Raw genomic sequence first — 25,516 nt, 5'->3', positions numbered from 1 at the left:
CTGTCTGACAGATAGCTCCCAAACTACTTGCAAGACAACCTTTGAATGAGTAGGGGATAGTCGACAGTCTGGAAGTGCATAATTCTCTGCTATCTGTTTAGAGGTGAATAAAGAACTCCCTCTAGTCGAACTTGAGGTATTTTCAGAAACCAAAATGGTTATTAAAAGCACCAGAAATGTCATTTTTGTCAGTTATGGAACCAGAGGCTGTCAAACCTGCTGGGGCAATGAAGGGGCGGCGTTTCTTTCAAAATATTTGACCACTTTCCGAAATTTAGCTGGATATCTACCACTCTCAGATAGACAATTGAAGAAGTATATTGACTTTGCTTTTCTAACCATGGTAAGACATCTATTTCTCAAATGTCTGAAGGACTGCCAGTCAGAGGTAGAATCAGTTAATCTAGTTTTAGCCCAAGCTAAGTTTCCTTCACAAAATCGTTCAGACCATTCATGCATGAACCATGGGTTAGATCTGTCATTTACCCATAATCTCTTTTATGGGGCATGCTTATCTGCAACAGAGTTAAACAGAGAGGTAAAACATTTAAAGGCCTCATCTGAATCAGCACTCGAGGACAAACCCTCCCAATCATACAACCCCATGTCATACAGCAAAGGTTGCTCATTGAAAGTTCTAAATTGTATCTAGGTAATAATGTGTGGACACAATTTAGGTAGCTTAGTATCTCTAAAGCAGGCAATGAGACAATGGTCACTGAGCTCGTTAGCAAAGATTCCATATGCTGTATACTTATGAGGGGCGTTTGTCCGAATAATATCCAAAAGAGTATATTTTTCAGGGTGTTTTAACTTGGTTTAGTTATCAGTTGAGTTAAATTTAGATCAAAGATATTTGTACTATCTGATACTGGCATCAACCAATCCAAGTTAAGATCACCCAATATGAATAATTCAGGTTTATCATATTTAGACAGCAAGTCAGACAATTTGTTAAGAGCAATTGGGAGGGCTGAGGGTTGGCGATTAACTCCCACTAACGTGCATTGGGGACAGAGGTGGTAATACACACAGCAACATTCAAGTTGTTCTTTATGAATATCGCGACACCCCCAGCTCTGTCAGACCTATAAACATTATATCCATTCAGAGACACATCAGTATGGCACATACTTTTTTAACCAAGTCACAGTAATTATCTAAATGTCCGTGTTAGTTTGAGAAGCCAGAATTACAGTAAGATCAATTTTTTAAAAATTGAAATTCTGACATTTACATGAATCAGTCCAAGGTCACAACTGCGGGATTTCAGATCAGACGGAGTCTCTAACACAAACATGCTATGATCAGTAGGTAACCCTCTATATGATATAGCCATGGGGTTGGCTTGAAATGGTATCCATACAAAATTGCTTAGAACTGTGCCATTTGGTCTATGCCTCGAACGAGGATGTTCATTAATACAAGACTCAATGAGGGTTACCTGTTTCGGGCAAGGACTGATATCACTGTTTTTAAGTACCTTTTCAATGTTCGCACTCAGCATCCAAGCTCTTCTCCTGTTCGGGTGCAGGCCGTCCCTTTTAGAAATTGTCAATAAAATCCAGTCTGGCTGCCAGCTGAAGGCGGGCCAGATGAGTGGACATGAGTAAAGGGACTGATGTTGTCACCCTGTTGTTTAATGTTGGCTATCACTTGCCTGGCACCAGGGTCTCCAGGACCAGAGCGGACTCCTGGGGGCGGATAGTCAACTTCCAGCGGTGCAAAGTTGTTTGCCAGGCAGAGTGGATCCTCCAAGGCAGGAAAGGACCGCCCAGGTCACGGCTCCTTCGGGCCCTTTCACCTAACCACCTTGGCCCAGTCTCTATGGTGAAGTGGAGTTGAACAAGCCACCTGCTCCGAGAAGTGGGAGAGGTCGACTTTGCCCAACTCTCCATCACCCTGGGCGAGAGAGATGTTCAGCTCCTAAATATCTTTAGCCTGGGCTATAGCTACATTGGTGAACTCATCAACGAGGCTGACCAGCTCATCAGATAGCCGGCGAATGTCCTTCTGCAGCCGTCCGATATCATACATCAGCCAGTCAGACCAAAGGCACTTTTTACAGACATACCCCTGTTCCGACTTCCACTCTGTCCTTCTGGTTAGTGAACATTTCAGTGGTAGCATTGGACAGTCAATGGTTGCCATTGATATCCAACAGTGATTGGGAGTCACATAGGGCAGCACACAATTGGCCCAGCATCATCCGAGTTTGTCCAGGGTAGGCAGTCACTGTAAATACGATTTTTTTCATAAATGTCTTGCCTGGTAAAATAAAAAATAAAATAAAAAATATCCATTGGATAGCTGTCGGTAGGCATAATGCTAAAAACAAAGCAGGCTAGCCACAGCTAGCAGTGCTAGCTTAAAGTTTAAAAAGTCCAGTAAGGCGGTGTGTTCCGTGAAGAGCTAAAAAAAAAAAAAAAAAGACGAGTGCATCGGTCCGGACCTGTACAGGCCGTCGATCAATAAACTCAATTAAATAAAATATATAATAGCCTATAAAGGAGAATAAAATAGCTCACATGAGCTTAACCGCTCGCTCCACTACTCACTCCAAGCACAACTTGCTACACGTTGTCCCAGATTGCTCTGCGGTCCACGATGTGGATGGGGGCGTGCTCAGCTCACCATTTCCTGTAGTCCACGATCAGCTCCTTTGTCTTGCTGACATTGAGGAGAGGTGGTTGTCCGGGCACCACAATGCCAGGTCACTGACCTCCCTATAGGCTGTCTCATCGTCGTCGGTGATCAGGTCTACCACTGTCACAATCGTGGGTGAACAGGGAGTACAGGAGGGGACTAAGCAAGTCCAGGATCCAGTTCCAGATAGATTGTTCAGTCCCAGGGTCCTGAACTTAGTGATGAGCTTGGATGGCACTATGGTGTTGAACGCTGAGCTGTAGTCGATGAATAGCATTCTCACATAGGTGTTCCTCTTGGCCAGGTGGGAGAGTGCAGTGTGGAGTGCAATAGAGATTGCGTCATCTGTCAAATCAAATGTATTTATAAAGGCCTTTTTACATCAGCAGATGTCACGAAGTGCTTATACTGAAATCCAGCCTAAAACCCCATACAGCAAGTAATGATGTAGAAAATACTGTCATATGTAGAAGCACGGTTGCTAGGGAAAACTCCCTAGAAAGGCAGGAACCTAGGAAGAAACCTAGAAAGTAACCAGGCTCTGAGGGGTGGCCAGTCCTCTTCTGGCTGTGCCGGGTGGAGATTATAAGAGTACATGGCCATTAAGGCCAGATTGTGGCTCTGTTGGGGTGGTATGTGAATTGGAGTGGGTCCAGGGTGTCTGGGATGATGGTGTTGATGTGAGCCATGACCAGCCTTTCGCTATGGGGCGAAAGTCATTTAGACAGGTTACCTTGGCGTTCTTGGGCGCAGGGACAATGGTTGTCTGCTTGAAACATGTAGGTTTTACAGACTGGGTCAGGGAGAGGTTGAAAATGTCAGTAAAGTTACTTTCCAGCTTGTCAGCTCATGCTCGGAGTACGCGTCCTGGTAATCCGTCTGGCCTCGCAGTCTTGTGAATGTTAACCTTTTTTATGGTCTTACTCACATCGGCTACGGAGAGCGAGATCACACAGTCATATGGAACATCTGGCGCTCTCATGCATGGTTCAGTGTTGCTTGCCTTGAAGCGAGTATAGAAGGCATTTAGCTCGTCTGGTAGGCTCGCGTCACTGGGCAATTCGTGGCTGGGTTTCCTTTTGTAATCCGTGAGAGTTTGCAAGCCCTGCCACATCCAAAGGTAGGCAAAAACACCTCCACTACGCTGAAAAACCTGTTTTCACTTTGTTATTATGGGATATTGTGTGTATTCCATTTTGAATTCAGCACAACAAAATGTGAAATAAGTCAAGGGGTACAAATACTTTCTGAAGGCACTACAGTGAGGGGAAAAAAGTATTTGATCCCCTGCTGATTTTGTATGTTTGCCCACTGACAAAGACATGATCAGTCTATAATTTTAATGGTAGGTTTATTTGAACAGTGAGAGACAGAATAACAACAACAAAAATCCAGAAAAATGCATGTCAAAAATGTTATAAATTGATTAGCATTTTAATGAGGGAAATAAGTATTTGACCCCTCTGCAAAACATGACTTAGTACTTGGTGGCAAAACCCTTGTTGGCAATCACAGAGGTCAGACGTTTCTTGTAGTTGGCCACCAGGTTTGCACACATCTCAGGTGGGATTTTGTCCCACTCCTCTTTGCAGATCTTCTCCAAGTAATTATGGTTTAGAAGCTGACGTTTGGCAACTCGAACCTTCAGCTCCCTCCACAGATTTTCTATTGGATTAAGGTCTGGAGACTGGCTAGGCCACTCCAGGACCTTAATGTGCTTCTTCTTGAGCCACCCCTTTGTTGCCTTGGCCGTGTGTTTTGAGTCATTGTTATGCTGGAATACCCATCCACGACCCATTTTCAATGCCCTGGCTGAGGGAAGGAGGTTCTCACCCAAGATTTGACGGTACATGGCCCCGTCCATCGTCCCTTTGATGCGGTGAAGTTGTCCTGTCCCCTTAGCAGAAAAACACCCCCAAAGCATAATATTTCCACCTCCATGTTTGACGGTGGGGATGGTGTTCTTGGGGTCATAGGCCTCATTCCTCCTCCTCCAAACACGGCGAGTTGAGTTGATGCCAAAGACCTCGATTTTGGTCTCATCTGACCACAACACTTTCACCCAGTTCTCCTCTGAATCATTCAGATGTTCATTGGCAAACTTCAGACGGGCCTGTATATGTTATTTCTTGAGCAGGGGGACCTTGCGGGCGCTGCAGGATTTCAGTCCTTCACAGCGTAGTGTGTTACCAATTGTTTTCTTGGTGACTATGGTCCCAGCTGCCTTGAGATCATTGACAAGATCCTCCCGTGTAGTTCTGGGCTGATTCCTCGACGTTCTCATGATCATTGCAACTCCACGAGGTGAGATCTTGCATGGAAACCCAGGCCGAGGGAGATTGACAGTTATATTGTGTTTTTTCCATGTGTGATTAATTGTCACCTTCTCACCAAGCTGCTTGGCAATGGTCTTGTAGCCCATTCCAGCCTTGTGTAGGTCTACAATCTTGTCCCTGACATCCTTGGAGAGCTCTTTGGTCTTGGCCATGGTGGAGAGTTTGGAATCTGATTGATTGATCGCTTCTGTGGACAGGTGTCTTTTATACAGGTAACAAACTGAGATTAGGAGCACTCCCTTTAAGAGTGTGCTCCTAATCTCAGCTCGTTACCTGTATAAAAGACACCTGGGAGCCAGAAATCTTTCTGATTGAGAGGGGGTCAAATACTTATTTCCCTCATTAAAATGCAAATCCATTTATAAAATTTTTGACATGCGTTTTTCTGGATTTTGTTGTTGTTATTCTGTCTCTCACTGTTCAAATAAACCTACCATTAAAATTATAGACTGATCATTTCTTTGTCAGTGGGCAAACGTACAAAATCAGCAGGGGATCAAATACTTTTTTCCCTCACTGTATGTATATACTGTATTCTAGTCAATGCTCATCCTATATACAGTTGAAGTCGGAAGTTTACATACACTTAGGTTGGAGTCATTAAAACTCGTTTTTCAACCACTCCACAAATGTCTTGTTAACAAACTATAGTTTTGGCAAGTCGGTTAGGACATCTACTTTGTGCATGACACAAGTAATTTTTCCAACAATTGTTTACAGACAGATTATTTCACTTATAATTAACTGTATCACAATTCCATTGGGTCAGAAGTTTACATACACTAAGGTGACTGTGCCTTTAAACAGCTTGGAAAATTCCAGAAAATGATGTCATGGCTTTAGAAGCTTCTGATAGGCTAATTGAAATAATTTGAGTCAATTGGAGGTGTACCTGTGGATGTATTTCAAGGCCTACCTTCAAACTCAGTGCCTCTTTGCTTGACATCATGGGAAAATCAAAAGAAATCAGCCAAGACCTCAGAAAATAAAAATGTTGACATCCACAAGTCTGGTTCATCCTTGGGAGCAATTTCCAAACGCCTGAAGGTACCACATCTGTACAAACAATAGTACGCAAGTAGAAACACCATGGGACCACGCAGCCGTCATACCGCTCAGGAAGGAGACGCGTTCTGTCTCATAGAGATGAACGTACTTTGTGATGCGAAAAGTGCAAATCAATCCCAGAACAACATTAAAGGTCCTTGTGAAGATGCTGGAGGAAATGGGTACAAAAGTATCTATATCCACAGTAAAACGAGTCCTATGTCGACTTAACCTGAAAGGCCGCTCAGCAAGGAAGAAGCCACTGCTCCAAAATCGCCATAAAATGCCAGACTACGGTTTGCATCTGCACATGGGGACATAGATCGTACTTTTTGGGTAAATGTCCTCTGGTCTGATGAAACAAAAAGAGAACTGTTTGGCCATAATGACCACCGTTATGTTTGGAGGAAAAAGGGGGTGCTTGCAAGCCGAAGAACACCATCCCAACCGTGAAGTACGGGGGTGGCAGCATCATGCTGTGGGGGTGCTTTGCTGTAGGAGAGACTGGTGCACTTCACAAAATAGATGGCATCATGAGGAAGGAAAATTATGTGGATATATTGAAGCAACATCTCAAGACATCAGTCAGGAAGTTAAAGCTTGGTCGCAAATGGGTCTTCCAAATGGACAATGACCCCAAACATACTTCCAAAGTTATGGCAAAATGGCTTAAGGTCAACAAAGTCAAGGTATTGGAGTGGCCATCACAAAGCCCTGACCTCAATCCTATTGAAAAGTTGTGGGTAGAACTGAAAAAGTGTGTGCGAGCAAGGAGACCTACAAACCTGACTCAGTTACACCAGCTCTGTCAGGAGGAATGGGCCAAAATTCACCCAAGTTATTGTGGGAAGCTTGTGGAAGGCTACCCAAAATGTTTGACCCAAGTTAAACAATTTAAAGGCAATGCTACCAAATACTAATTGAGTGTACGTAAACTTCTGACCCACTGGGAATGTGATGAAAGAAATAAAAGCTGAAATAAATCATTCTCTCTACTATTATTCTGACATTTCACATTCTTAAAATAAAGTGGTGATCCTAACTGACCTAAGACAGATAATTGTTACTAGGATTAAATGTCAGGAATTGTGAAAAACTGAGTTTAAATGTATTTGACTAAGGTGTATGTAAACTTCCGACTTACATTTACATTTTAGTCATTTAGCAGACGCTCTTATCCAGAGCGACTTACAGTTAGTGAATACATATTTTTTTTATACTGGCCCCCCGTGGGAATCGAACCCACAACCCTGGCGTTGCAAACGCCATGCTCTATCAATTGAGCTACATCCCTGCCGGCCATTCCCTCCCCTACCCTGGACGACGCTGGGCCAATTGTGCGCCACCCATGAGTCTCCCGGTCGCGGCCGGTGGCGACAGAGCCTGGATTCGAACCAGGATCTCTAGTGGCACAGTTAGCACTGCGATGCAGTGCCTTAGACTGCAGTGTTAGACTTCAACTGTAACTACCTCGGTACACACCTTTTCTATTCATATACTGTCTATACACACCATCATATACACTGAGTGTTCAAAACATTAAGAACACCTTCCTAATATTGCGTTGCACCCCCCCCCCCCCCCCCCCCCCCCCCTTTTGCCCTCAGAACAGCCTAAATTCCTCAGAGCATGGACTCTACGAGGTGTCAAAAGCGTTCCACAGGGATGCTGGCCCAAGTTGACTCCAATGTACATATACACTGAGGGTACCTTTTTTTGAACAACACCTGCTCTTTCCATGACACAGATTGACCAGGTGAATCCAGGTGAACGCTATGATCCCTTATTGATGTCACTTGTTAAATCCACTTCAGTGAGTGTAGATGAAGGGGAGTAGACGGGTTAAAGAAGGATTTGTAAGGCTTGAGACTATTGAGACATGGTTTGTGTATGTGTGCCATTCAGAGGGGGAATGGGCTAGACAAAATATTTGAGTGCTTTTGAATGGGATATGGTAGTAGGTGCCAGGCCCCCCCCCCCCTGTTTGTGTCAAGAACTGCAACGTTGCTGGGTTTTTCACACTCAACAGTTTCCTGTCTGTATCAAGAATGGTCCACCACCCAAAGGACATCCAGCCAACTTGACACAACGGTGGGAAGCATTGGAGTCAACATGGGCCAGTATCCCCGTGGAATGCTTTCGACACCTTGTAGAGTCCATGCCCTGAGGAATTTAGTGTGTTCTGAGGGCAAAAGGCAGGGGTGCAACTCAATATTAGGAAGGTGTTGTTAATGTTTTGTACACTCAGTGTAGATTTATATTCAGGACTCTAACATTGCTCATTCTGATATTTCTTAATTCCTTAATTTTTTTGGATTTGTGTGTATTGTTTTGTATTCGGTTTGGGCGGTAGACCAGGATATTTGGAAATGGCCACGGGATGGTTTTTCAATACCACCAGTACAGTTGCAACTATTTCTTTGAAGTGTTTCTATACATTTTTTAAATATTTGTAGCTACTTTTTAAGTAAATACCTGCAGTCAACTTGTGCAATATGATAGAAGATAAAGCAGATTGCGTTCTTCATTTCACCTGTCACATTTTACATTATGAAGTTTACCATAGTTCCCCAGAACAGTTGAGCCAGTCACGTGTTTGTTTGTAAATAACACAACTGGAGAAAGCTGGAGCAGGTGAGTCCAGCTGTGTATTGACAGGGGTTGCGTTTTATATTGAAAGTCAAGTGGGTTTTTTGGCTTCCATAGCGTGATCAGGGACATGCAACTATAGTTTTCCATCAGAGAAAATGCATCAGTGCAATACATTCGGCAGAAAATGGCTTCATTTTCATCAGATGACAACAGAATTGCAACGCTATTTGGCTGGCACCCACACAAGTAGGCTAAATGAGATTACAATGAAAAACCAAGGTCTTTTTTGCAAAAACTATGCATGGCCATCATATTTCTAATATTTATCATAGAAAGAATGTAGCCAGCTACATTTCCTAATGTTTTTCTTAAAGGTAATCTTGCATTTTATCTGAGAAAAGTAGGCTGGCTACACCAAGAAAAGTACAAGAGAAAAGTAGCTCCACATCAGTCAGAGCGCTGTCTGCTGATAGAATGCCCAACCTGTGAATTCTCATCCGAGTGGAGAAGTGCAACTGAAGCACAAAATTAGTCTGATGCCGAGAAGAAATTACAATAAGAAGCATTTTGGATCCACGTTTACGAAACGCATCAAGATATTTCTTATGCGTTTTTATTTAAAAAAATCCTGCATGAAAAACGAAGAATTATGCGTTAACGCGACCCCTAAGTTTAACTTGCTAGTTATCTAAGTAACTGGTTGAATTAATAAGGTGACGGGGCATCATATTGTGTTGGCTTTATGACGTGTTTGAGAAGTCAAAGCCCTTTGGATAACTTATCTGTACAGCTGCCACTGCTATCTATTGATTTCCTTGTTTTTCCCCATCTTCTCTGAGCAGAGCAGGCAGGCCCGTTGCCCTAGTTAGCATATTTAGCTAGCAACCTCCATGGAAATTCGCTATTACTTGTGCTAATTTTGTTAGCACTCTGGTAATAGACGCCCATATTTTTTGTGTGCATTTTTTGGCGCCCCCTTGCGTACTAAGTCAGTAATACCATAAATCCCGGGATGAGAGAATGACGATATGAACATTTGATTGCCTCTCAACCCTATTTTGTATTGTTAGCTGTTACTGCACTGTTGGAGCTAGAAACATAAGCATTTCGCTTGCACCTGCAATAGCATCTGCAAAATGTGTATGTGTCCAATAAGATTTGATTTGATTTTGACTAGGCTTGGGTGGTATACCGTATACCGGGGTGTTTGGAAAAAGCCACGGGATGGTTTTTCAATACCCTCAATACCGTAAAAACTATTTATTAAATGTTTTTTTTATTTTATACATTTGAATATGTGTAGCTCCTTTTTAAATACCTGTAGTCAATTTGTGCAATACGTTAGAAGATAAAGAACATTGTGTTCTTAATTTCACCTGTCACATTATTATGAAGCTTACGGCAGTCCCCAGTCACGTGGTGTCTGTTTACAAGCACACAATGACTAGAGACCGGAACCTTGTGAGTCACTCACTGTTGTGCAGCATGCGCCAGGTGATCTAATTATTGTATGGAATTCACAACAAAATGTTTTCCGGCTAGATATATCTTATAACTATTAAGTTAACTGTCTAAAATGTGCTAAATGCTCTGCAGTTGTGCATTTGGTTTGCTAATTTAGTAGCTTGTTGGCTATCTAGCTAAGTGGTTAGCTTCTTCCAAAATCAAGCATTCGCTTGGTAACAGCAGAGAATCCTCTCCTGGATCACACACACACACATGCTTGTTTTTCTATCCTTGTGGGGACCAAACAATTGATTCCCATAAAAAATCTTCCCTAAACCTAACCTTCTACATAATCCTAACCCTGACCCCTAAACCTAACCCCTAACCCTAAACCTAACCCCTAACCCTAAACCTAACCCCTAAGCCTAAAATAGTATTTCCCTGTGGTTACCAACGAAATGTCCCCACTTGTCCTAATGTTCCTTGTTTTACTATCCTTGTGAGGACTACTGGTCCCCACAAGGGTTGTAGAACAAAAAACACACACACACACTGACTCCGTAGTCTTGGACAGAGAAAATTATTTGTGAGTATTTATGGACGTTATTGAGATGTTGCAAGTTCTTGGCAATACGAATTTGCCTGGTAGCTAATTTCCCTGCTGTTTGATGATCGAACACACGCTCCATCCGGGTCTTTTTATTCCATAGTTGTCCGGACTAGCCTGTTATTCGAGACGAGCAATACAGGTTTGATCTCTCTCTGAATGTTATTGCATTACACTTTTGTTTATCATGTCCTTCTGTCCTGACCAAATGTATAAGCTTGCAGGTCACCTTAACTGGCTTTATCTCCCCAGACTGCAATAACAGTTATGCATCAGGTGAGAGGTGATTAGTGACAGTTTACTTTCTGTTTGGCCTGCCTGCCCTACATACACTAGATTGTGTATGACCAGCTTGAACCAGTCCAATAGATGTTATAAAATAGCCTTTTAGTCACAGGTAGTTACAGAAATATTAGAGATTAGAAATTGATTGTTGATGCTGCATAACTGGGTTGTGGTTTTGTAACACTACATAACAAGCTAAATATTCCTGGGAAATGCTTGCAGTCAGTGAGGCACTGTGGCACGGGGCCGACTGGCTTTGTGTTATTGGAATGCTGCTAGTACTGACGCATTCTGCCAAGGCAGCAATATCACTGTCATGTCAGGAGAGGCTACAGGGTTAGGCTCGGGATTTCCAGTTTTATTTGAAGCTTTAGGATGCTGCACTGTGACCCTTGCTAGGTGGCTGACGGTGACCCTTCAAAATAAACAGATAAACATGTTCTATTACAGGTGTTGTTTTTCCAGACTGATCAGGAAACCCTTATTTCTGATGCTAGGAAATCTGGAATACATTTTCGGGATTTACCACACTGACTATTGTGTGCCGATCAAATCCCTGAATCTCCATGTTAAAACACCCTCACACCAAGCTTTGCTCTAGCTGTACAAAACCGCCTGGCTTTAGACCAACAGCAGCTCTCCCCGTGGCTTATCTCTCCATTCCTATGTGAGCCCGTTCTTTAAATAACAACCTCAATTATCCTCCAGCTGATCTGTGGCCTGTGTTGGAGGACAGTTTCATCCCTCAATCCCCCATGTAGAGATCAGCTCACACAGGATTTGAGCCTGGGAGCTGTACGGTTGTTACTTTTACTTTCTTTCTATACTGCCCTCCTCATTTGGGCACCGTCATGCCCTGCCTGCTGTGACTCAGTGAGAAAGTGAAAATATCAGACAGGCAGCAGAGGTTCCTGAGAAAGCCATCAAAGGGGGTGTTTTTCCACTGAACTAGGTCGTGATTCCAGGAAGAGAGAGTGAAAGAGCAGAGCGCCTCTCCGTTCCCTGAAGCGCAGAGGGGAGTCACATGAAGCCCTGAGCTCAGAGAGCCGTGACTCGACACAGCTGTGTGCCACTCCAGTGTCTTTGTGTTGGTGTGTGTGTTACAAGTCGACTCGGTACAGCGCCAGTGTGTTTGTGTTGATGTCTGTGGATTTCTGTGCGAGTCTGACTCTGGACGAAGGCAGTATGGTCAGTGTACAGTCAGCGTGGCCTCCGTGGATCATGGAACCCGATGACGGGTAGGTTCTTTCTCTCTCTCTCTCTCTCTCTCTCGCTCTCTCGCTCTCTCGCTCTCTCGCTCTCTCGCTCTCTCGCTCTCTCGCTCTCGCTCTCTCTCTCTGACTTTTTACCTTTATGGTTGGTTGTTATTAGGGCCGTGACGATACCAGTATCGCGATACTCGTTAGTATCGTGGCAAGGAAACCAAAGGATTTAACTTCTTTAGGAAGACAGCCCTAATGTTGGACACAAACATGTTGTCATCCAGAGTCACGTTGTTATTTTCCAAGCTATAGCACACAATATTTTACATACTGCAGATTTTTAAAGGACCAAAGAGTTTGGCCTGCTTTGTGTTTTCATTTTTGCCATGGAAAAAATATTGCGATACTGGTATCGTTACAGTCCTAGTTGTGTAATGTGGCGGCGTCAAGCGTGACTCACTCTGTGTTCTAGTGGTTCAGCTGTGATGCAGGCAAAGGTTTTAGTGTTCACTTGAAGTAATACAATGTATTTAGGTCTTATGGTGTCTGTTGTAAACTGCTGATAGAAGATTAAGATCACAAGATCAGTTATTAATGCGTATTAAGACAATGACTCAACTGGTTGAATAGCTTGTATTATGACTCCACAGTTTGTAGGGGTTCATGTGTTCGTCTTTATGGGCATGCTGACTTTATTTCTTCCTTTATCCTCCCACCATCATTGCTCTTAGTTATGTCTTAGTTGGGCTAGTTTGAGACTGTTGTTTTTCCAACTACGCCATGCCGAGATCTCGCTATGTCCTGGTTTCCTTTGTTTAAATAGAAACCAAACACCTTCTGATTTAATTTTGGCCCGTACAGAGAAAAGCACATGTTCCCACCCAGTAATGACTAGGGAGTTCCCTCTGCTCTCCCTTTCCCAGTACATCTCAATAAGCTGCCTTACCTCTGACCCTTTTCAGGCAATACCACTTGAATGCCACCATGCCGGATATGCACATCGACATGTTCAGCCATTCTGGGTTTCATGACGATTTCCCCTCCCTCAACCTCCCCAGAAACGGAGACTTCCCTCAGGTAAGACCTCTCTATTTCACACTCTCTCTGTCTATCCTTCTATCTTTCTTGAGCAGTATTTTTCTCTCTCTCTCTGCCTCTCTGTCACTCTCTCAAAGGGAGGCGCTGCGACTCCCACTTATTCCTTTCATCCTACCTTAAATGTTGCACGGTCGGATATTCCTGTCTGCAGATACGGTGATTAAATGTTGCGTCTGTCACTGTCTAGACAGAGTAAAGAAGCTACCTGCTCCTTTTCCTGTGAAGGCTTGTTATTAATAAGCCACTGTAATTTAGCAGGGCTTTGGTTGTTGGCCATCAGGTTTTATTCTGTCACTCTGAGTAATATGGCTGTTCTCATTGCACTTTTGAGGAACACTTGAAAGTGTTGTGTTTTTCGGGGAGTTTTTGCATGGGGGAATTTAATCTCGTTTTCTTCCTCATATTTGCTTGTGGAGTTTATGCAGCATCAATCACCCGGAGACATTCGGGACTGGCTTATTCTGAATTGGAAATGTGTAAATGACAAAGTAAGAGACATCCCCCCGTTTATATTTAGCATCCTAACTGGGCTATATTTAACCTAATTAGCATTTTCCATTTATACAAATGTTGTGTCAGCCCAGGCAATTCCAAATTTCTTCATATGGAAAAGTAATCCCTCCCCTCCGCTGACTGAGAGAAGCCCTAACAACAGAGACGGGTGACTTCACTTCTCATCTTGGCTTATTTGTATGGGGTTGAGTGTTAGGGCATCTCCTCATAGGGCTCCAGTAGCTGTGTGTATAGGAGAGCAGTGATGTTTTGCTAAAGAGCCAGTCACTATGCCTCTCACATCCAGCCTGTCCTGTATCAGAGTAATGAGTAATGACTGTTTAACAGCGGCTGGGCTGGGGACATGCCCATGTACTTAATAAAGAGCCTCTGACCCAAGCGTGGCGCCTGCCAAGTGCACACAAAGGCCTGGGATTGAACACCCTGCACCTCCCTGGTACTGCCCAGCTGTGTGGTGTGGACGGGTGCTGCACACACTATACCGAACTCCTTACTCATAGACCCTTCAGAAAGTATTCATACCCTTTGACTTATTCCACATTTTGTTGTGTTATAGCCTGAATTCAAAATTAATTTAGTAGATTTCTTTCTCACCCATCTACACACAATACCCGTAATGACAAAGTGAAAACATGTTTTTTTTTTTATGTTAGCAAATTTATTGAAAATGAAGTACAGAAATATCTAATTTACGTACAGTACCAGTCAAAGTTTGGACACACCTACTCATTCAAAGGTTTTTCTTTATTTCTTACTATTTTTTACATTGTATAATAATAGTGAAGATATCAAAACTATGAAATAACACATGGAATCATGTAGTAACCAAAAGAGTGTTAAACAAATCAAAATATGTTTTATATTTGAGATTCTTCAAATAGCCACCCTTTGCATTGCTGACAGCTTTGCACGCTCTTGGCATTCTATCAACCAGCTTCACCTGGAATGCTTTTCCAACAGTCTTGGAGTTCCCACATATGCTGAGCACTTGTTGGCTGCTTTTCCTTCACTCTGCGGTCCAACTCATCCCAAACCATCTCAATTGGGTTGAGGTCGGGTGATTGTGGAGGCCAGGTCATTTGATGCAGCACTCCATCACTCTCCTTCTTGGTAAAATAGCCCTTACACAGCCTGGAGGTGTGTTGGGTCATTGTCCTGTTGAAAAACAAATGATAGTCCCACTAAGCCCAAACCAGATGCTGGTTAAGTGTGCCTTGAATTCTAAATAAATCACGGACAGTGTCACCAGCAAAGCACCCCCACACCATAACACCACCTCCTCCATGCTTTACGGTGGGAACTACACATGCGGAGATCATCCGTTCACCCACACCGTGTCTCACAAAGACACAGCAGTTTGAACCAAAAATATCACATTTGTACTTCAGACCAAAGGACAAATTTACACCGGTCTAATTGCTCGTGTTTCTTGGCACAAACAGCTCTCTTCTTCTTATTGGTGTCCTTTAGTAGTGGTTTCTTTGCAGCAATTTGACCATGAAGGCCTGATTCACACAGTCCCCTCTGAACAGTTGATGTTGAGATGTGTCTGTGACTTGACCTCTGTGAAGCCTTTATTTGGGCTGCAATTTCCATTGAACGTATCCTCTGCAGCAGAGGTAACTCTGGGTCTTCCATTCCTGTGGCGGTCCTCATGAGAGCCAGTTTCATCATACGCTTGATGGTTTTTGCGACTGCACTTGAAGAAACTTTCAAAATTCTTGAAATGTTCCGTATTGACTGACATTCATGTCTTAAAGTAATGATGGACTGTCGTTTTTCTTTACTTATTTGAGCTGTTCTTGCCATAATATGGACTTATCCCTATTTGGTAAAAGACCATCTTCTGTATACCCCCCCTACCTTGTCACAACACAACTGATTGGCTCAAACGCATTAAGAAGGAAAGAAATTCCACAAATTAACTTTTAAGAAGGCACACCTGTTAATTGAAATGCATTCCAGGTGACTACCTCATGAAGCTGGTTGAGAGGATGCCAAGCGTGTGCAAAGCTGTCATCAAGGCAAAGGGTGGCTATTTGAAGAATCTCAAATATAAAATATATTTTGATTTGTTTAACATTTCTTTGGTTACTACAGGATTCCATATGTGTCATTTCATAGTTCTGATGTCTTCACTATTATTCTACAATGTAACAAATAAAAAACCCTTGAATGAGTAGGTATGTTCACTGGTAGTGTAAGCATTCACACTCAATACTTTGTAGAAGCACCTTTTGCAGTGAATAAAGCTGCGGGTCTTTCTGGGTAAGTTAAGAGTTTTCCACACCTGGATTGTGGAACGTTTGCCTATTATTATTTTCCAAATTCTTCAAGCTCTGTCAAATTGGTTGTTGATCATTGCTAGACAACCATTTTCAGGTCTTGCAATAGATTTTCAAGTAAATTCAAATGTTAATTGCTTTGCCAAATTTTTTTGCAGTATTACTTTAGTGCCTTGTTGCAAACAGGATGCATGTTTTGGAATAGTTTTTATTCTGTACAGGCTTCCTTTTCACTTTCAATTAGGTTAGTATCGTGGAGTAAATACAATGTTGTTGATCCATCCTCAGTTTTCTCCTATCACCACCACCTGAAACTGTTTAAACGTCTCCGTTGGCCTCATGGTGAAATCCCTGAGCGGTTTCCTTCCTCTCCGGCAACTGAGTTAGGAAGGATGCCTGTATCGTTGTAGTGACTGGGTGTATTGATACAGCATCCAAAGTGTAATTGATAACTTCACCATGCTCAAATTCAATGTCTCCTCCCTGGTCTTTGTGGTTGAATCTGTGTTTGAAATTCAATGCTCGTCTGAGGGACCTTACATATAACTGTATGAGTGGGGTACAGAGATGAGGTAGTCATTAAAAAATCATGTTAAACACTATTATTGCACAAAGAGTGAGTCCACGCAACTTATTATATGACTTGTTAAGCACATTTTTACTCCTGAACTTAGTTAGGCTTGACATAACATAGGGGTTGAATAATTATTGAATCAAGACATTTCAGCTTTTCATTTGTAATGAATAAAATGAAAATAAAAAACATTATTCTACTTGGACATTATCGGGTATTGTGTGTGTGTGTGGGGCAGTTACAAAAAAATCTCAATTTAATCTATTTTAAATTCAGGCTGTAACACAACAAAATGTGGAAAAAGTCAAAGGGTGTGAATACTTTCTGAAGGCACTTTACATACATACATCCATACACTATATATTCAAAAGTATGTGGATACCCCTTCAAATTAGTGGATTCGGCTATTTCAGCCACACCCATTGCTGACAGGTATAAAATCGAGCACACAGCCATGCAATCTCCATAGACAAACATTGGCAGTAGAATGGCCTTACTGAAGAGCTCGGTGACTTTCAACGTGGCCGTCATAGGATGCCACCATTCCAACAAGTCAGCTCGTCAAATTTTGACCCTGTTAGAGCTGCCCCGGTCAACTGTAAGTGCTTTTATTGTGAAGTTTAAACGTCTAGGATCAACAACGGCTCAGCCGCTAAGTGGTAGGCCACACAAGCTTACAGAACGGGACCGCTGAAGTGTGTAGCGTATAAAAATCGTCTGTCCTCTGTTACAACACTCACTTCCATCTTCCATACTGCCACTGGAAGCAACTTCAGTACAATAATTGTTCGTTGGAAGCTTCATGAAATAGGTTTCCATGGCCGAACAGCCACACAGAAGCAGCCGCAATGCCAAGCGTCAGCTGGAGTGGTGTAAAGCTCGCCGCCATTGGACTCTGGAGCAGTGGAAACGCGTTCTCTGGAGGGATGAATCACGCTTCACCATCTGGCAGTCCGACGGACGAATCTGGGTTTGGCGGATGCCAGGAGAACGCTACCTGCCCCAATGCATAGTGCCAACTGTGAAGTTTGGTGGAAGAGGAATAATGGTCTGGGGCTGTTTTTCATGGTTCAGGCTAGGCCCCTTAGTTCCAGTGAAGGGAAATCTTAACGCTACAGCGTTACCCTCATTAATGCTCTTGTGGCTGAATTAGGGCTGGGCGAATATATATTGAGTTAATTTGAATAATTCAAATTTATGTTTTTGCGCTATATTCCAAATGCCTGTATCGCAGAATCTAGGTTTGTATTGTATTTTTCTTTTTTATGAGCGTTTATGTCCGCTTGTTCTCATGTTGTCTTTTTGGTCTCGTCTCGTTCGCTGCTTCTGTGCTGTGCACCTTCCCATTTACATCTGTATATAATGACGAGATGCTCATGTCTCCTCCTTAACAATGGGGGGAGTTGTCCCAAAGGCGGGAAGGCAGGCGACAAGCTTAGGTTCAAAATAAGCGCAATGAAATGCATTGGGCTTATTTTGGACAGATTTTGGCGAGAGAGAAACATCTCGCTTTGACTCTTTGTCCCAAGCCCCTCCCCTACCACTCACAACAACAAAGATGAGATCACTTCTTCCTCTCTGACAAATCAAATCGCTATTTGCATTTGAGGTTTGGTCCAACAGAATCGGTCATATGGACACCGAAACACATGGAAACATTATTTTACTGTAATAGAGGAAAAGTTAACCCTTCGAACCATACCCTGTTTATGTTTCAACTCCTCAAATTTCGAGCAAAGCAGACACTACTAAAACGGATGTACCAATGAACATTCATTCTGGAAAATTAATGCTCAGTTTGTCGCACGCGCATTACTGTAGCACGTATCGCTAGCAGCATTTTTGTCAAATAAAGATTGTTATACTAGCTGTTTAGTCTGTGTTTTATACATGTGCAATAAGCAACTGTCAACTCGTTCTGAGAAATAAGGTAGGCCACTTGATTTCAACATCTGGACAAAGTGGACAGGTTAGCATGCTGTTCAAACAGTTGGAGACGGACAGAAGGTTGTGTTCATAACAATTCGACTGTTTTGCCTTGTGTGCTGAATTCAGAGCTTGTGAAATTATACCTAGATCCGAGTTGGCTAAACTTGAAATATAAATATTAGCTGGCTACTCACTAGCACGTGGGCTTGTGCTTGAGAGATTGTTTATGAGACTGGTGTTAATTTTCTATAATGCCTGCTACATTATTAGTGAATGTGCAGTATGCATGGTTCTGGTGAAATTTATTACAAAAAGGGCATTTTTATAAACAGACCTGAAAGCCAGATCAGTGATTATTGCAAAAAAAAAAAGCAGGTACAACTATTTTGATAAAATAATTAAATTAGTGGTTGTGGAAGGCGCATTTTCAGTCTAGGTATAATTTCACAAGCTCTGAATTTATTAGATTATTGCTGACTGTTTTTAAATGCAATGTATTTGTCTTTTAATTGTACAACAAAGCTTATTTAGAGAAAACATTTTAAAAATCAAGATATATCGTGATTCGGCCATAAGTTTGAAATTTTTGAGATATGAGTTTTAGGCCATATCGTCCAGCTCTAGGCTGAATGGAAGCTTAATTTTATTTATTTTATTTTTATTTAACCTTTATTTAACCAGGTAAGCCAGTTGAGAACAAGTTCTCATTTACAACTGCGACCTGGCCAAGATAAAGCAAAGCAGTGCGATAAAAACAACAACACAGAGTTACATATGGGGTAAAACAAAACATTAAGTCAAAAAATACAACAGAAAATATATATACAGTGTGTGCAAATGTAGCAAGTTATGGAGGTAAGGCAATAAATAGGACATAGTGCAAAATAATTACAATTAGTATTATTGCACTGGTATCATATGACATAAATGGCATATTATTATTTATAACCTTACCTCCAAAATGTCTGTTTTGCTTTGGAGACACGTGAATGAGGCTCAATGAGCCTATGTGTCCCGTGATTTCAATCTAATAACCGCATGATATTCAAGATGGGGATTTTAGGAAAACAAAGATAGCAGCCTGCCTTTGTCATATAAGAACAATGTTACGTCATGTGTATTCAGTGTGGTATTTCTTGTGTGATTAATGTGGCATTTCCCTAGTAGTTTTCCATGTTGCTTTGTTCTTGTTGAAGTGCTTACCAGGAGACAAGCAGTGTCACAGGGTCCGACATTAACGATGTCCCGCTGGCCCAGGGCCAGTAAAACCATGTTGGGCCAGTAACTTTACCAGGCCGGTAACTGTTCAGCGCATTTTTGTATTCCAGTTCAACTTTTACCTGCTACCATTGAAAACCATTGAAGACTACACATGGAAAAGTCATGCTATTTCTATTTGAGCAATATGATTGGCAGTTCATTCAAGCCCCACCATTCTCCCGCGAGTCACAACTTCTTGAGCACTCCAGCAGTAGGAGATGATACCTTCACACAGCACATTTAAGCTGTCGAGAGCAAAAAGAAGCGCCCATCAATCTACTCGCTGACGTAAAAACGTAAAAATGAAACCTTCAATAGCGAACATACCAGCAATATGCTTGCTACTGTTTAAAGTCTACAAAAAGACACCTAGCAGTCGTCCTGGCTAGCCTACTCTAGCCAGGTCTATCTCTTTTGGAACGTAGTTGTCTTAAAGAGCCAGTGTCCTATTTTGAGATGTAAAAAATATATTCTCAAAATGACATACTTTAGAAACAAAAATGAATGCAATTAATACAATGCAATTCTAAATAATAGCGTAATGACTTACATTGCTAAATTATATTACAGCTTTTTAATACATAACCAAATGTAGCATATTAATAGTTGAATATAGAGAAAGCATGCCAACCTATAGGCCCTGCATGACCCCAATGCATTAAAAAAATACACCATGTTGGGGCCAGTAGAAATTCTGTTCGGCCAGTAGCCGACTGGCCCGACTGTGTCATCGTTGAAATGTAGACTGGCCTTCCTAGCCTCGTCATAGTCATCTCAAATCAAATTTTATTTGTCGCATACACGTGTTTAGCAGATGTTATTGCGGCTGTAGCGAAAAGCTTGTGCTTCTAGCTCTGACAGTGCAGTAATATCTAACAAGTAATATCTAACAATTTCACAACATATACCCTATACACACAAATCTAGTAAGGAATGGAATTTAAGAATATATTCATAAATGGACAATCAATGACAGAGCGGCATCTGAATGACTGTCTCCAGTCTCCAACTCAACTCACAATAAATATATTTACTGTGTGTGTATAGTGTATTTCAGGTTGTTAGTGAGAGTTTGTGTGTTCAACCTACATGAATGGCACACTGTGTTATGTTTGAGCTCAATGTTTAACGGTTTCAAACAAATCAAAATCTTCACCACTGAACAGATTCAGTAGCTTCCTTGCATGTAAAGCAGTGGAGCTTTCTGACTGCTGGTTGTTAAGTCTGACCACACTGCAGCCGTGTGTGTGAGTGTGAGAAAAGGGGCTTCAGCGCAAGGCAGGCAGAGAAAATGTAAGTCACGGGGTCATGAGTAATCCTGAACCACTCAACCATGAGCACCATCTCTCTCTCTCTGCCCCTTCCCCCCACTCTCCCTCCATGCCCACTCACTCCTTTCAATATTACAGCATGGTCACACTAGGCCTATGTATAGTGTGTGGAGGATGTATGTTGTAATTGTCCTCTTGTGCTCCTGATAAACTGCCTGAGTGGCACAATTCTATTATGCTTCAACGGGCTGGTAGAGTACTGAATGCTAGCACAGAAGTTACACAGGTCCAACTGTTACTCAATAAATTATATTTTATGAATGTCCCCTCAGAAGTTAAATCAAATCAGCGGTTCGGCCTTTGATAGCCACGGCATCCAATAGTGCTAGTTTGTCGTTTCTATCAGGATATCCTTATATTGTTTAGAAATGCACTGCAGTGCTGTGCAAAGAATGTTAATCTGGGGAATGAAGATAAACCATATTTTATTAGTCTTTCTGATAAATATTACTCCACTTCCATGTAATCTATGAATGATGATCATTGAGTGCATCACTGATTTATTCATTAGGTCTATCTATCCATATGAAGGCTATACTGAGTACTCTAGACTGACCCTGGTTACCATGGAAAATGGAGACATTTCCATTGTGCTCTCGAATATAGTTATAGTTGGTCTCCTAACATCAGCTGCCCGAGTGCTTCCTGATTAAAAGGGCTGGTGAGGAGGCCCCTTCTGGTACTCAGGCAGAAACTGATTGGCTCTGTGAGGGGAGGTTGTAGGAGTGTGTATGCTTGTGGTGTGTGTATGTGTGTGATGTGCCTTGGGCCTCTGTAGTACTCCGGATGAGCGGTGCAGTCAGGCTTGGTAGAAGGATCTTGTTGTGGGGATGTAGGTAGGCAGTAAATTTACCTTTGCACATTTCAGACCGGTCAAACGGTGCTGCACTTAGTGGGTGAGGATGTGTAGGGAGCGGTGGAGAGTTTGTGGCACTATGTGTACAGTGCCTTGCAAAAGTATACACCCCCCTTGGCGTTTTTCCTATTTTGTTGCCTTACAACCTGTAATTTAAATTGAATTTTGTTTGGATTTCATGTAATGGACATACACAAAATAGTCCAAAGTGGTGAAGTGAAATGAAAAAAAGTACTTATTTCAAAAATGTCTACAAAATAAATAATGGAAAAATGGTGCGTGCATATGTGTTCGCCCCCTTTGTTATGAAGCCCCTAAATAAGATCTGGTGCAACCAATTACCTTCAGAAGTCACATAATTAGTTAAATAAAGTCCACCTGTGTGCAATCTAAGTGTCACATGATCTGTCACATGATCTCAGTATACACCTGTTCTGAAAGGCCCCAGAGTCTGCAACACCACTAAGCAAGGGGCATAACCAAGCAAGCGGCTCCATGAAGACCAAGGAGCTCTCCAAACAGGTCATGGACAAAGTTGTGGAGAAGTACAGATCAGGGTTGGGTTATAAAAAAATATCAGAAACTTTGAACATCCCACGGAGCACCATTTAAATCCGTTTATTAAAAAATTGAAATAATATGGCACCAAAACAAACCTGCCAAGAGAGGGCCGCCCACCAAAACTCACGGATCAGGCAAGGAGGGCATTAATCAGAGGGGCAACAAAGAGACCAAAGATAACCCTGAAGGAGCTGCAAAGCTCCACAGTGGAGATTGGAGTATCAGTCCATAGGACCACTTTAAGCTGTACACTCCACAGAGCTGGGCTTTATGGAAGAGTGGCCAGAAAAATGCCATTGCTTAAAGAAAAAAATAAGCAAACATGTTTGGTGTTCGCCAAAAGGCATGTGGGAGACTCCCCAAACATATGGAAGAAGGTACTCTGGTCAGATGAGACTAAAATTGAGCTTTTTGGCCATCAAGGAAAACGCTATGTCTGGCGCAAACCCAACACCTCTCATCACCCGAGAACACCATCCCCACAGTGAAGCGTGGTGGCAGCAGCATCATGCTGTGGGGATGTTTTTCATCGGCTGGGACTGGGAAACTGGTCAGAATGTAAGGAATTATGGATGGCGCTAAATACAGGGAAATTCTTGAGGGAAACCTATTTCAGTCTTCCAGAGATTTGAGACTGGGACGGAGGTTCACCTTCCAGCAGGACAATGACCCTAAGCATACTGCTAAAGCAACACTTGAGTGGTTTAAGGGGAAACATTTAAATGTCTTGGAATGGCCTAGTCAAAGCCCAGACCTCAATCCAATTGAGAATCTGTGGTATGACTTAAAGATTGCTGTACACCAGCGGAACCCATCCAACTTGAAGGAGCTGGAACAGTTTTGCCTTGAAGAATGGGCACAAATCCCAGTGGCTAGATGTGCCAAGCTTATAGAGACATACCCCAAGAGACTTGCAGCTGTAATTGCTGCAAAAGGCGGCTCTACAAAGTATTGACTTTGGGGGGGTGAATAGTTATGCACGCTCAAGTTTTCTGTTTCTTTGTCTTATTTCTTGTTTGTTTCACAACAAAAAATATTTTGCATCTTCAAAGTGGTAGGCATGTTGTGTAAATCAAATGATACAAACCCCCCAAAATCCATTTTAATTCCAAGTGCAGCACCGTTTGACCGGTCTGAAATGTGCAAAGGTAAATTTGACCTCCCTGTGGCAAGCCACTGTATTCATGCTCGCCTACATGCGTGTTTACCTGAAATCTGAATGCATGTAAACCTATGGCTAGCATTCTAGAGAGAGTAGTTTCTGTGGCATGATGCTAGCATGTTGTCACCCAGTTTAGAGAACGAGTCACAGACGGCTTGCAGGGCAACACACATACACACACACACACACACACACACACACACACACACACACACACACACACACACACACACACACACACACACACACACACACAAACAAACAAACACTGATGACCTCCCTGTGGCCTGGGTCACGAGCTCTCCACACAGACCATCTGATTCACTGTGTAACATGATTCAGGGAAAATAAGAAAAATACTGCCCTGCTTAGTGCTTACTGGAAGAAGAATAGTAGGTAAGCACGTTTACGAACCATAGTCCTCTCCACTAAGCCACAGTCTAGAGTGACGAGTGAACAGAGCTCTACATCCACGGCGCACACATATTCAACACTGGAACACACACACGTTGCACATACTCTTTGCTACTTCCTGCGTGTCCCACACCTCTCTATAGGTGCATATAATGTCAGGTTATCTTCTGTAATGTCACACATCGGTGTGTTTGAACCGGCCCGTTCTGCCTCCCCACCTCCTCATATCTTCCAAGGAGAGACAATATGAGATGCTTTAATAAAGGCATGTTCAACTCCGTAGTAAATTCCTCTTAAGCCCTGGACTGCAAAGGAAAGGCTCAATAAGAGATTTTGGATAAGGTCCATTGAGTTAACACTGTCAGGTTCTGTACCAAGAGAAAGGTGCCATGTGTTCTGTTTCATTGTAACTGAATCAAGCTCAATGGCCTGTTTTATTGTCCCTGTTTGTTTTGTTGCAGTAGAAAGCCCTACAGAGATGGTACTGTTCAATTGATAGTTAAGTTATGAGATGCAGGTTTTATACCAGGCTTGTTTTGCAAAGTCAGTTTCATTTCTCTTTTATCACGTGTCACAAATTGCCTGTTGGATGGCCTACTTTTATACCAGGAAGTAAACAAAGGGGATTGTAACAAAGGATTGCTACAGGCAGTCCTCCCAGTTGAGGCAAACAACTAACCTTGCAATTTTTGGGAAATGTTGCTTTTAATGTTTCACACTCTTATTGGTTTAGTTCTGTCTCATCAACAGAGATTGAAAAATGTAGTTTTCAACAGCAGCAGCAGTCCCCTCCACCAGTGTGTTTCTATTGTCTGGGCTGTGACACAGAGGGGAGGGATGATACTGAATGCTTGAAAGAGGCAGCTCATCAGTGACACATCCTTGCCGATTTCCCAATAGCCTCAGAGTGACCATTACAGGCCAGAGGAGTCCCACAATCTCACTCATGACACCGCCCAGAGGCTCCACTCAGTCGGTCTTGGTCTCCCCCCAGCCCAGTGGAGGTGGGCAACAAGGTGCCACGTTAGAACCATCTCTGTTCCTGTTAGCAGGGGGCAGTGGCCCTGCACCATCCCTCTGCCAGGAAGGATGATGTGATTGTGAAAAGATGTGATTGTTTCACATGAATCATGAATCTTTTACTCAAAAAAGGAAATCCATAGCTATCTTTTTAGTACTAGCCTAAAATATTTTTTTTTGCAATTATCAGTAGCATTTTCCCCAGATGTTTTGACGATCATAGCCTTGTTTCCCGTAAGCAGAGATGTCAATTATGATGGAGTGTGTCTGTGCTGGACTCTGGATGGGCAGATCGAGAAGACATCAGCTGTTGAAGGGCCTTCCATCATATCAGTCTAATTCATGGTAATCT

General features: G+C 42.5%; 1 protein-coding gene across 2 annotated transcripts in view; it reads left to right on the top strand.

Moving 5' to 3' along the window:
• sbno2b (strawberry notch homolog 2b) overlaps positions 1 to 25,516 on the top strand; it is a 128,809-nt gene that overhangs the window by 56,070 nt on the left and 47,223 nt on the right. Inside the window, exons 1-2 of one of the 2 annotated variants that reach the window (XM_084163353.1) lie at positions 8,283 to 12,197; positions 13,124 to 13,238. In XM_084163353.1, the coding sequence (XP_084019479.1) occupies positions 12,100 to 12,197; positions 13,124 to 13,238 (213 nt within the window). In that variant the 5' untranslated portion in view covers positions 8,283 to 12,099. Of the gene's footprint in view, positions 1 to 8,282; positions 12,198 to 13,123; positions 13,239 to 25,516 lie in introns of those variants that run through there. The other variant, XM_084163352.1, reaches the window with a different exon arrangement.

This window comes from Coregonus lavaretus, assembly GCF_964263955.1.
Source record: "Coregonus lavaretus genome assembly, chromosome: 6".
NCBI lineage: Eukaryota > Metazoa > Chordata > Actinopteri > Salmoniformes > Salmonidae > Coregonus > Coregonus lavaretus.
This window is presented reverse-complemented; position numbering and strand designations above follow the sequence as displayed.